The sequence below is a fragment of the Pavona decussata genome, unplaced genomic scaffold, assembly GCF_977016875.1.
Source record: "Pavona decussata unplaced genomic scaffold, jaPavDecu1.1 SCAFFOLD_215, whole genome shotgun sequence".
Classification (NCBI taxonomy): domain Eukaryota; kingdom Metazoa; phylum Cnidaria; class Anthozoa; order Scleractinia; family Agariciidae; genus Pavona; species Pavona decussata.
Window position 1 is genome coordinate 3105404 of NW_028145620.1, and position 12900 is coordinate 3118303.

At 37.5% G+C, this 12900-nt stretch overlaps 1 protein-coding gene across 1 annotated transcript in view; it reads right to left on the bottom strand.

The window, feature by feature from the left end:
- LOC146460046 (putative insulin-like peptide receptor) overlaps positions 1–12577 on the bottom strand; it is a 34693-nt gene extending 22116 nt beyond the window's left edge. Inside the window, exons 1-4 of the mRNA XM_085088692.1 lie at positions 11971–12577; positions 7675–7856; positions 6384–6552; positions 185–325 (exon numbers count right to left, since the gene is read on the bottom strand). Of these exons, the coding sequence (XP_084944818.1) occupies positions 185–325; positions 6384–6552; positions 7675–7856; positions 11971–12427 (949 nt within the window). The 5' untranslated portion in view covers positions 12428–12577. The remainder of the gene's footprint in view (positions 1–184; positions 326–6383; positions 6553–7674; positions 7857–11970) is intronic.
- Positions 12578–12900: the final 323 nt, after the last annotated feature.

Below are 12900 nucleotides of genomic sequence, written 5' to 3' on the forward strand. Positions count from 1 at the left end.
TAATCAGTAAATGAAACAGGCATACTCGGAAAAAAAAATCTTTGTGCTCCTATCAGGAGTCGAACCTAAGACCTTCTGATTACTAGTTCAGATGCTCTACCACTGAGCTACAGGAGACTTGTGTCTCTTATTTATTTATTGGCATTGGAATTAAAAAAGAATGGCATATGGAAGCTGTACAGACCTGAACCACCACTTCCTCTGATCTTGATAATTAAATTTCCATTGATTTCAGTGCAGCCTTTGTATTGATCCAAGGATGCCAGTGAATCGATTGGTGGTTTGGCATTGCCATCAGCAAATGGTGAGCCAGTCGTGTCACAAACTATTGAAGGAAAATAACAAAATACCCTAAAACATCATTATTCTTTGAGACAACCTCTCCAATAACTAACTGAAATGTTTACAAACGGTACTTAATATGCATGAGAATGTGAAAAACACCAATTTAAGGTAGCAGGACTGACTTTAACAAGCCCATTTTGGAACCAAATAATTTAAAGTTGTCCAAATTTAACCAGGAATGATTACTACAGACTACTGGTAATAGAACTGAAGTTGAACTTTCAAAAACTGATGTCTAAGGTGACAATTTTCACACTTAAGGTGAAAAACGTCATTGGAATCATGGGCTCAGGAACACATGATTCTCATTCTGTAGCTTTACTTACCCAGGTGACTATCAGTTCCTGATCCTTCAAGAGTAAAAGAGGTACTCTTCCCGATGGAACAAATACAGATCAACTCTAAAATTGATGAACAAACGGAATGGTGTGCCAGAATGGTGGTGGTACCTTGCACCTCCTTCTCCCAAGATTTTTTAAAATTAACTAACTCAACTGGGTTGTCACTAACTGGTTACCAGGTCAGCAAAGAATGACCTCCTGTTACAATGTGTTCAAGCATATGAAAGGAGTGCAGGTGATGATGAGGAGTTGAAGCAGTTGGTTGTGGCTCCCTCTGAGATAGAAACCTTAGGTGTGATGAAGATAGCACATCCAACCTGTTTGATTGAGGAGCAAATAACTTTGAAGAACGAGGGAGAAGATGCATACAGTATGTGACAGGGTTGCTCTGAAGAGAAGAGGACCCATCTCTACGAAACAACTATGACATGGCCAAGAAGAGGCTAAAGTCACTGGAGAAGAAGTTTCAGAATAATCCTGAAATCAGGGAAGTGTACACTAAGTCAATTCAGGACAGTGTCATTTTAACTTGAATGATGCTTCACTGTTGAAGGTTGTTACTTACCTTGTGTTGTGCTTGTCATAAGCTTGCATTTGATTGCAAAAATCACCTACATGTATCCAAAAGCTTTCCAGAAGAGTTTCTGGAGATTTTGGAAGGCATGACAAACACCAAGAATGTGAGAACAAATTGAAGGTCTGAGAGCATAACCGCCTTATGTCGAATTTTAGCGCAGCTTTCGATTTCGCACGGATTTGTACGAATTTTGGCTCTCCCTGCTTTGGAAAACATTTCGCGGTTTTACAATCAAGGACAAAACTCCTTGAGAAAACCAAACGCGAACAGAACAAAAACCACTTGCTTACTTCTCCCTCCCACCCCCTCCCCCTATGCAATGAGAAGCGAACACAGACAGCCAAAAAACCACTCACTTACTGTTTCTCCCTTCATAATTCTACCACAGTTACTTCTCCCTCCCCCCCCTCCCCCTTATGCAATGTTGATGTGGGAAGTGATGCTTGCCAGGAAACTGTTCGTGACCCAAAAGACAACATTGAGTCAGGGGGAGGGGGAGGGGGATTTGGTAGTTTGCTTGTCTACAAGTGAACGCGCTTGGAAGGCAATTTTTTTATAGGTTTTGTCCACGGCAGACTCGTTTTCCAAATTATCGGTAGGCTAAAAGTTTCCACTGTCCACGAGCCGTGTTTAGCCGCACCAGTTGTTGTTTCTATAAGTAACGTTTGAGATGATATCATGGTTTGCTTTTGTGGGTTGTAACAAGCCCAAAATAGATCAAGGCAGTCGGGATAAACAACTTGCGTATCGTACTGGCTAGCTGGTTTCGCTTTTGTTTGGTGAAGTTTGTAAACGCACGACATCTATGGATCTTTTGAAAAGTTATGAAATTGACGAATGCAGTTCACAGGAACTGGTGCAAATGTTGTTCAAAGAATCCCTCCTTGGTAGTGATGACTGTGCCGTGGCGAATTTTTCAATTCGATTATCAAATCCCGCGGGAGCATCAGAGACAAATCCCGCCATGTGCAAGGTGTTTTGCAAGCCTTAGTTGTGGTTTGCCAGGCTTGAAATTCGGTATGTAACGATTAACTTGACAATTTCAAGGCAATGATTCAATAAAAGTACGATTAACATAGATTTTCAACGGTTAACACCGACTGCTCTTAAAAATAATAGATAGTCTTTACCTTTTAATAGAACTGCCGTTAATCGTTGTTAATCGTTGTTAATCGTTGAAATGGCTACATGTCTTCCTGTTAATCGTGTAGAATGCTAGTATTTTGCATTATCAAGAGTGATATGTCGACAAACGGGACAAAGCTGGATTTTACGCCAGGAAATGGACACATTTTCTCTTGGAGAATGTAACTGTTTACATTTCGGACATTCCTGTCACGTACGTAGAAGTTTGTAACAGAATCAAATAAAAGCGTGACAGCATTCTTTTCGTTGCTCCCGCGGAAAACACCGCTTTCGTGTGCCGTGTTTCAAAGACAACGAGTGTATATTGAATACAAGTATTTAATCCTCAGTGCATTGTCCTTTTGGTCATCCAGTGTCTATAATGTTACCGATATATCTTTACAAGATGGTAAAATTTCTCAGTGGCATTAATACGAAACACAAAGCGGCGTGAAAAAAATACTGGACAATGGTTTTCAATCGAATTGCAGTTCACATGCAACAGTTTAGACAAATCCGAGCTACATGGAAAAACGGGCTGAAATTCGACATAAGTCGGTTATGCTCCCAGCCCTTCAATTGAATATATGAATATGTTTTATTGAATATATGAATATGTCAACCCCGTAGGGAATAGCTCATGACGTATTGAATATATGAATATGTTTTATTGAATATATGAATATGTCAACCCCGTAGGGAATAGCTCATGTGAAGGTCTGAGAGCATAACCGCCTTATGTCGAATTTTAGCGCAGCTTTCGATTTCGCACGGATTTGTACGAATTTTGGCTCTCCCTGCTTTGGAAAACATTTCGCGGTTTTACAATCAAGGACAAAACTCCTTGAGAAAACCAAACGCGAACAGAACAAAAACCACTTGCTTACTTCTCCCTCCCACCCCCTCCCCCTATGCAATGAGAAGCGAACACAGACAGCCAAAAAACCACTCACTTACTGTTTCTCCCTTCATAATTCTACCACAGTTACTTCTCCCTCCCCCCCCTCCCCCTTATGCAATGTTGATGTGGGAAGTGATGCTTGCCAGGAAACTGTTCGTGACCCAAAAGACAACATTGAGTCAGGGGGAGGGGGAGGGGGATTTGGTAGTTTGCTTGTCTACAAGTGAACGCGCTTGGAAGGCAATTTTTTTATAGGTTTTGTCCACGGCAGACTCGTTTTCCAAATTATCGGTAGGCTAAAAGTTTCCACTGTCCACGAGCCGTGTTTAGCCGCACCAGTTGTTGTTTCTATAAGTAACGTTTGAGATGATATCATGGTTTGCTTTTGCGGGTTGCAACAAGCCCAAAATAGATCAAGGCAGTCGGGATAAACAACTTGCGTATCGTACTGGCTAGCTGGTTTCGCCTTTTTTTGGTGAAGTTTGTAAACGCACGACATCTATGGATCTTTTGAAAAGTTATGAAATTGACGAATGCAGTTCACAGGAACTGGTGCAAATGTTGTTCAAAGAATCCCTCCTTGGTAGTGATGACTGTGCCGTGGCGAATTTTTCAATTCGATTATCAAATCCCGCGGGAGCATCAGAGACAAATCCCGCCATGTGCAAGGTGTTTTGCAAGCCTTAGTTGTGGTTTGCCAGGCTTGAAATTCGGTATGTAACGATTAACTTGACAATTTCAAGGCAATGATTCAATAAAAGTACGATTAACATAGATTTTCAACGGTTAACACCGACTGCTCTTAAAAATAATAGATAGTCTTTACCTTTTAATAGAACTGCCGTTAATCGTTGTTAATCGTTGAAATGGCTACATGTCTTCCTGTTAATCGTGTAGAATGCTAGTATTTTGCGTTATCAAGAGTGATATGTCGACAAACGGGACAAAGCTGGATTTTACGCCAGGAAATGGACACATTTTCTCTTGGAGAATGTAACTGTTTACATTTCGGACATTCCTGTCACGTACGTAGTAGTTTGTAACAGAATCAAATAAAAGCGTGACAGCATTCTTTTCGTTGCTCCCGCGGAAAACACCGCTTTCGTGTGCCGTGTTTCAAAGACAACGAGTGTATATTGAATACAAGTATTTAATCCTCAGTGCATTGTCCTTTTGGTCATCCAGTGTCTATAATGTTACCGATATATCTTTACAAGATGGTAAAATTTCTCAGTGGCATTAATACGAAACACAAAGCGGCGTGAAAAAAATACTGGACAATGGTTTTCAATCGAATTGCAGTTCACATGCAACAGTTTAGACAAATCCGAGCTACATGGAAAAACGGGCTGAAATTCGACATAAGTCGGTTATGCTCCCAGCCCTTCAATTGTGAATTACTTGCAAAACTAAAATGTTGCTCCATTTTTCCGTTACTTTTGCTGAAACTAGTAACAGACTTTGCGAATCAGAATGTGAATAATAATATTGCAGCCTTCCTGCAAAGAAATAAGTTGCCATGTTGGATTTCATCAGAGAAATCATAATCTTTGAGTGAAGTCTTCATTTTTTGTATTAATTTGCAGTCAGTTTTACAATTCCCATTATCATTTTTCGTCTATTTTTTTATTTTTTCGTAAAAATCAGTCCTACTACCATAAATTGAAGCTCAAGGGGAGCGGGGAGGGGGGAAGAAATTGCATGTACAGTACCGCCTGAAACTATTGGACCATTTGCTGCGATTTTGCCTCGGTCAAATCGCAGTTTTGATCTGCAGTTTCACCTCGGCAAAACCCCGTCTAACTGCGACAAAAACCCCGGTTTAGCCTAGGTTTTTTCCGGTTGACTTAAGCCGCGGTGAAGGGCAGGACGTGGTTGGGTTTGAATAGGCTATTGTTCGCTTTGTTTTCATGTTCTTCGAGGACAACAAGTGAACTGTCGGGTTTTAGGTGTGATAAATTTCATGGAAGTGCACTCGCATATTCCTTGTATATTTTGATTTCAACGTCGCTATTTCGATTGAAGTGTTATATATTCTTATCTACTTTGTTGCGCACTTTACATCAGGAGGAAGGGTTATCAGGAGGTTTATCAAGCGAATAGAATATCTTTCTTGACTGTATGGCGTAAACAGCAAGAATTAAACTGAAACTGTATTTTACTCTGTGATTATTGCCTGTAGCGCGACAGAAACTGAACATGTTCCAAATGCAGAAAAAGAAACTTTCGTCAGTCTGCCAAACGAATTGTTATCGGTCGTTCGGTTTCCAATTCGGTGAGTCTTTACAAATTCTTTTGTTTGAGGGCTTCTTTAAGATGAAAGGTGAGATAATGTTTGACAATACCCTAACAATAGTAATTAGTCATAATTGTATTTTTACCGAGGCATTGCCGCGTCTAATTCACCCCGACTTTCGGTTGCTTTCATCTTTGCCGCAGTTGCGGTTTCCGTCCCACCGCGGTGAATTCGCGGCAATCACGTTCGGCAAAGACGAGGTTTTACCGCATGCAAATGGTCCAATAGTTTCAAGCGGTACTGTACCAAAGTGACAGGGATTATTACAACAAAAGGAAGTTCGGGGTTGATAAGAATTTCAAAACATTCACAGTTGCAGTAAGAATGGTACTTGTGAAGGTACAGGTTTATGGCACTGTTCTCAAAAACGTAGGTAACCACATCGGCATGTTATTTGCAAAAAATAATTACTATACATAAATTGCATAATATAATTATTATATTATATATATATATATAATTTTAGAAAGACTGTGTTTTGATTTTTCTGTATTACAGTGCTCGATACATAAAAGTAGAGCGTAGTATATATAGAAAGTGTAGTTTTTTTCTTTATTTTCTATATATATATATATAATTTTATATATTATCATAGTTTTAAAGTCAATTAACATACTATTAGATGCCCAAAACCAGTAAAGTTTTGTTCTATTTATTTTTAGTGTCCTTATGGGTAAACAAGATTTTGGAACCATAATTTTTTTTCAGAGCTTCTTTCAAAGTTTCTCACCAACAACCCACCACTGTAATTAGGACATTTTACATATTTGTGAAAGGACTGATCTAAATTTTGCATACCTCTTGGACATTTGACAGCTTTGCACTTGACACACTTTGGTTCTGGACCAAACAAACTGTTTGGTTGATATCCTGCTGGACACAACTTAACACACTTCTTACTTTGACCAGGAATTTCAAGTTTGAGATATTTTTTTGGACAGCTTGTCTCACACTTGAAGTCATCAATCTGGAAACAAAAATATTTTGTACCAGGAAGCACACATTAAAGTTAAGCATAGTAAATACAGTGAAGGATGATTAAACTAAGTCCAGTTATTGACCTTGTGATTGCTTTGGCATTGTGTTGTGCATACACTGTAAATGTAAGGAGCACAATAATTATTGCTAACTACCAAATAAAACCTGTAGTGTAGATTAATTACCTGGCTGAAAGGTCAGTTGGATGAACTGTCATGGATTAACATTATCGTAATATTATTATTGAATCCATAATTTCTATATCCAAGAAACCAAGCAGAAGAAGCCCAGAAAGACCTGAACAGTAATGTTTCAGCTTTTTTCTAGAACAGTAATGTTATAGATCCAAAGCTTCAAGACCTTTAAACTACTTTGAATCTCCTTTTGACCACATACTATCATCAATACCAAAAGATTACAACCAAAGGAATCTATATGAAGGTAGATCAATGTTAAAAACTTAGATCCATCACAGAGAGTGAAGATACTCCTCCCTTCTCTTGTAGGTATGTTACAACGAAACTTTGAACCAGTCTTCCTCATGACCAACTTTAATTTTTTGAAAAAAAAAAAAAAAAAAAAAAAAAAAAAAAAAAAAAACACTTTTTTCCACAATTTGAGCTTCAAAGCTCAGGGTGTGGCTTATCTGCAAGTGCAGCGTATACGCTGGTGTTTACGGTACAAATAGTTTGGCCATACCTACAGCAAAAACAACTTACAATTTTATTCTAAGAAAACCTTCAAGTCCCAAGCTCAGAGATTATACAAATTTACCTATGTGGGTAAAAAAACATTTTACTCAGTGCAGTGATGCATTCCTTTAATTTAACTATTTGATTTTAATGCTAACCATATTTTTTCATTGTAATCATAACAATGGAAAACTCTTTAACTACCACTACAAAAACAGCAATCCAAGTACAAAAGGTAGAAATGTAAAAAATTTTCTCAAACATGAGCTACATTCAAAAAATATAATGGAAGTACATGAACAAGGGTTTCACTTGAACACGGAAAAGTCTTTCCTGATAAAAGCAGTAACAAAATATCAAACATGATTTACCAGAATTAAACAACAATATCTGGTATATAATCTCAAGTGTACATATACCTCAAACAGATGAGACTGGCACTTTTCAACACATTCACCATCTGGCATTTGGCGGAGATGCCTGCAAGCATAGCAGTGTCGGGGAGAGTTCCAACTGAAACATCCTCCAAGACATTCCTTGTGACAGCACCGTTGATTACTATTCTTCATGCAGCCCTGGGCACCACATTTCATATCACACACTGAAGATTACAACAAAAACAATCTTCGTTATTTGTTAATAAATGCTTCCCCAGCAGTAACATCTAAAAGTCAAACTGGCCTCCCAGAGTAAGCTCTGACTTACAAATATACAGTGTATGTGTAGATATTTGTGTCTATCACTCTTCAAATGACCTGCAGTAAAATGTGACTCACAGCTACAATATGTATTTTCCTTATTCTGCTGGCAAGCAAACAAAAAATTAATATTGGTTTGTCCAATAAATGTGCTTCAACTTCATTTTTTGCCTGTTTTCCACTGAATTGTACTTGAGTTTGGCTAAACTAAACTCAGTGGCTTCAAAACTTCTTTATTTCATTTCACTAAGTTCTCAGCCACTTAAGAAAACCAACAGTTGAGGGAGCATTTGACCAAAAAAAACATGTCTCCATTTTAAAACTTCAACTATTCATAATTCCTTAAAAGACTATGGGAAAAACAATAATTAAAAATAATAGGAATTGGTTAGATTATGCTGCCTTTCAGTATCTATTCTACAAAGAATGTCTGAAATATGAACCACAAATATTCCACTACATACAAAATAACTAATTTCAACCAGTGTAGTATTCACTTCAAAAATCTAGTTTAATATAATGCATTAACTTGAAACATTAAGCTTAAAAATTTAGGTTAATCTATCATGGACAATTGATTTCCTTTTCAAATAATCGTTACAAGCATAATATTCATTCAACATGAATTAATGGCAAATAATGATAAATTAACTGACCACTGATTACAGCAATTAAAACAAAATAAAAGGCCATTCACTATTCTTCTGTTAAAATATCTCCAGTCTCAACACGCAAATTGTTTTGCTGGTCTCAAGGCTTTTGTCATGGTAATAGTTGTGAGAAATTTTACCAACACTGTATAGTGACAGGCTGCATAAATTCCCACTATTCTAATCCTGTCTTTACCTTTGATCATGTAGTGATGTTAGATGCTGAACATTATTTCAACAAATGAATTTAATTCAAAGACATGCACAAGACAATGGTTTGTTTTTAATTTCAAATAAGGGAAACTTAATATTGCATTCAACACTACTGAAAGTCACTCTTTAAAACACAAAACCAATATCTGTGAGTGACATTAATAACAGGTAGTTTTTCCAGGACAAAACACTTCACATAACAGCCTCAAGGGTTAGCCCTGGGTGTAATATACTTACCAATTTACAGACAATATCAGATACTTATTATTTTGCCTTTCAACAAGGTTCCCTCATTTGTTAGCAAAATAACTTTGTAGATATACAAGGTTATTAGCAATAATGTCACCACACTGGAGCCAGTAATAAGGGTTATGGAGGAAAATTTAACATCTAATAACAAGAACTACAATAAGCCCACACACAACATTAGTACGAGCTTGGTCTCAACACCAAAATAATCTGAGATATTTGGTTCTGAAGGTTCTACTTACTCCAGTGGTTAGAAGAAATCAACCAGTTTCTTTTTTCATCTGTTTATTTATTTATCTATTTATTAACCAGTTTCTTTTTTCATCTGTTTTTTTATTTATTTGTTCTTAGCAAATGGTATAGTTGTTAATACTGGGAAACAGCATTTGGTGGAGAGAACTTTAAAGGTTATGTAAAGGTGAAAATGCTCTATCTAGTGTTCAGAAGTTTACACCATTCAATTTTCAAATTTGCCTTCATTTTGGAGCAAACAAGCGTCTGTTTAGAAGTCAATGTAGTACTGTATCCTCCAATACATACACATAACCCTGATCACAACAAAGAGGGCAGTTACTGAATGCTAATTGGCTAAAACAAAGGGCATTTTTTCTTAATTTTCCTTTCACTGAGGGCAAAATTACTCTCTCCTGATTGCCCGAGTGGCAAAAATACTTGCTCCTGATTGGCTGAACACACCATTTCTACATTTTGTTGGTTTCTTCATTTTGTGCCGCGACAAAAACGACCTCTTACAGGTTCTTTGCCAGTTAGTTTGCCAGATTGTTTGTGCCAAAAACACTTGGAAATCAAGTGCTACAGCTACAAAGGAAATTCCTAAAGGTGAACTTTCATTTCTTAGATGAAACAGCAAGAGGTTATTTGTGTCAAAAGCTAAAAACTTGATTGGATTTGTTTGGTTGAAAACTGAAATCATTCATGGTCGCGAAAAAGTGCTTTTACCTCGGAATGATAACCGGACAATAATAAAAAAAAACAGTGCCTTTTTGATGGAAGGAAGGAGCAGGTCTAATTCAGTGGAAGAAATTACAAGTTCCTTCTTTGTGCCACAGTTTGCTATTTTTATCAATCTGTAATTGTGTGATTTTCAAGCAGTACAAACCTTCACAGTGCATGTGAATGAAAATTATTGATGCCTAACATTTGATTTAATTGTTGTTAGTTTGCTCATAAATTAAACTTGTATTTTCTCTTAATTCCACATGCAATTACATATACCAGGACATATTTTGTTCTCTGACCTTATGTGCCACTAAGCATAAAGGAGATAGGTAACAGGTAAAAGAAAATTGTATTAATTTCTTGGTTTGCCCTGCATTGGAATTCCAACGGAGAACATTTGACATCAATAATCGATTATTACTTTGGATGTGCACGATTATAAACAGTCACCAAAGCTGCTACTGGGGTATTAAGATTTGTTCCTTTATTCGTCCACAGCCCTACAGCTGTAAAGGGATTGGCAAGCCAAAGAATCAAAGTAATGAGATTTCTCTTTCTAGCAACCAAAGAGTGATCAATAAATCTCTGTTCACAGGTACTGGTAAATGCAAATGCTCAGTGAGTCCCTGCATGACAAGTTAATTTATTTCTTCAGAAACAAGCAAACACCATGATGCTGTGGCCATGGTGAGGTGGCAATGAAAAGTGTCAAGAGCAAAAACTAATGTCTGGTCTCAAACTAGCTTTAACCTTGGAAGGTCTGGACTGTATCAGTGGGTCTGTTTGTTGTAATTACAGAGCATGTGATACATTCCACCTTCAATCAAAAGGAATAATAATATTCAGGGTTGTTCCTTGTTTGTGGAGAAAGAATTGATGATCTTCTATGAAAGGAATGAGAATAAATTCCACAGAGCATTATGTTATTTCAGTGGCTATAGCATCTCGCAACACAATTACACCAAGGACCTCGTTAACAAAGAACACTTCCACGTGTTAACACAGTGAGAAATATCTCAGTGAACGAATCCTTTAGAGGTCTATAGTCAGATACCCACTGACTGCTCTGATCATCTATCTCTGCAGTTTTTACTAGATATGAACACTTAAACCTAACTAATCCTAGCAGTGTGCAGAATATATCACAGATGAACCTAGTAGTTGATATAGATACAACCTAAATAACCACAAGTCCGTCTCCTTGTACTTGTGCAGTTCGAGTATTGTTTGACTGGTCTGCATCCCTGCCAGTGTCTCAGGTGTTACTATTGTGGTACGTTCGAATGACAGGTTTGCCTTATTGCATAGCCCATCTCTCTCTTTACACCACACTGGATGCTGATCCCAGTAGATGCTCACAACAAAATGAATTCATTTTACTAACTTAGCTAAGTTTCACCTGACATCCTTCTTTATCATCAAGAGATAATCAATTTCTAAACTATTCAAGTAACAAAAATAAAATAATTCGCTGTTATAAATATCTTTTTAGATTCTAGAAAAAAAATGGGAAATCTGTCATTAAGTCTCTGTAAAGTTTTGACTGGAGGTGATCTGCAACTAAACAAAACTATACCAGCCACAAAAAATCTGTTTTTACAACCCAAAAGATTGATATAAACTTAGCAAGGCTTAAAACTCGCATCTTGTATCTCTCTTTTTTTATTTTACAAGCTTAGTGAGCAGCAATACTTGACGAAATGTCAATTATTCAGTCACGCAAATTATTTGCCGAGATCATGTCAGGTTATGGAATCTAAACACAAAAGGAAATTCAAGTCGGTAATTGAAAGAGCACACGACTGTCACTCACAAATTAATTCACTGAGAGCGGAAGGATATTAAATAGTTGTTGTATTAGTTTCAAGCCGTGTGGATGATTAAATTTCACTGAAATCTTCAGCGTTAAAAGGCAGAAAATAATAATAAAAACGTTGTTACTTACACGACTGACACTCGTGATCATCTGATTTTCCCGGAGCCCAGCAATGTTGATTTGTTAAACTGCCGTGACCAGCCGGTGGGATACATTTTTTCTGCCCGCCAGTAGCTTGAAAACATGCATCGTAGCAATCGTTATTATTAGAACTCAAAACTACGGAATATTCATTCTCTGTGTTACTCCTCATGATCGACTTCCACCGTATGGTTTCGACGTAACACAGATTTATATTTTTCTCGATTCGCACGCCTCCATGGAGAATCGTAGTAAGCGAAGGAAGATTGATTTCCTTCAGTCCGTCATTCTCGTAAATAACCAGCGAGTAATCAAGAAAAACCTCGCGCCCCCTAATCACTGCAAGGTTAGGGAAAATCTCTTTTAAGCTCCGCTGGCTGTAAACTAGAGAAACCAATAAATGACCAGTAATTTCTGTGAGCTTGGGAAAGCGTAGTTGGTTCATAACTTCTCGGCTTGCTGGCCGCACGATTTGTATCTGAATGCTACCCTCGTAAGTTGTGCAATTTTCCAGAGAGTTGCAGCCGTGACATTTCTCTTTAGCAACCTTCAAAACCAAAGGTCCTTGGCTGAAAAAGGTCTCCTCCTTGCAGACTATGAACAAAGGAATAAAACAATAGGCATGTTGATATTACAATAAACAAATTTTACCTGCAGTAAAATGTTGTCGCTGCCTCTCTTCTTCCGCTGAGACAAAAATGAACTCCCAAGAATTTAAAGACTACTCACGCTTGAAACTTGTTTCCTCTCCACTGTTGAAAACACAGCTTGATAATAGCAGTAAAATACATATGAATCTGTTTTTCATGTTCGTAAACAACGTAGGATATGCAATGCTGATAAAACTTCGCCACATTAAAGCCACTGGTTTGTAAAATGAATGCGCTCAACCATGTTTCGACACTTGAACTCCAACCA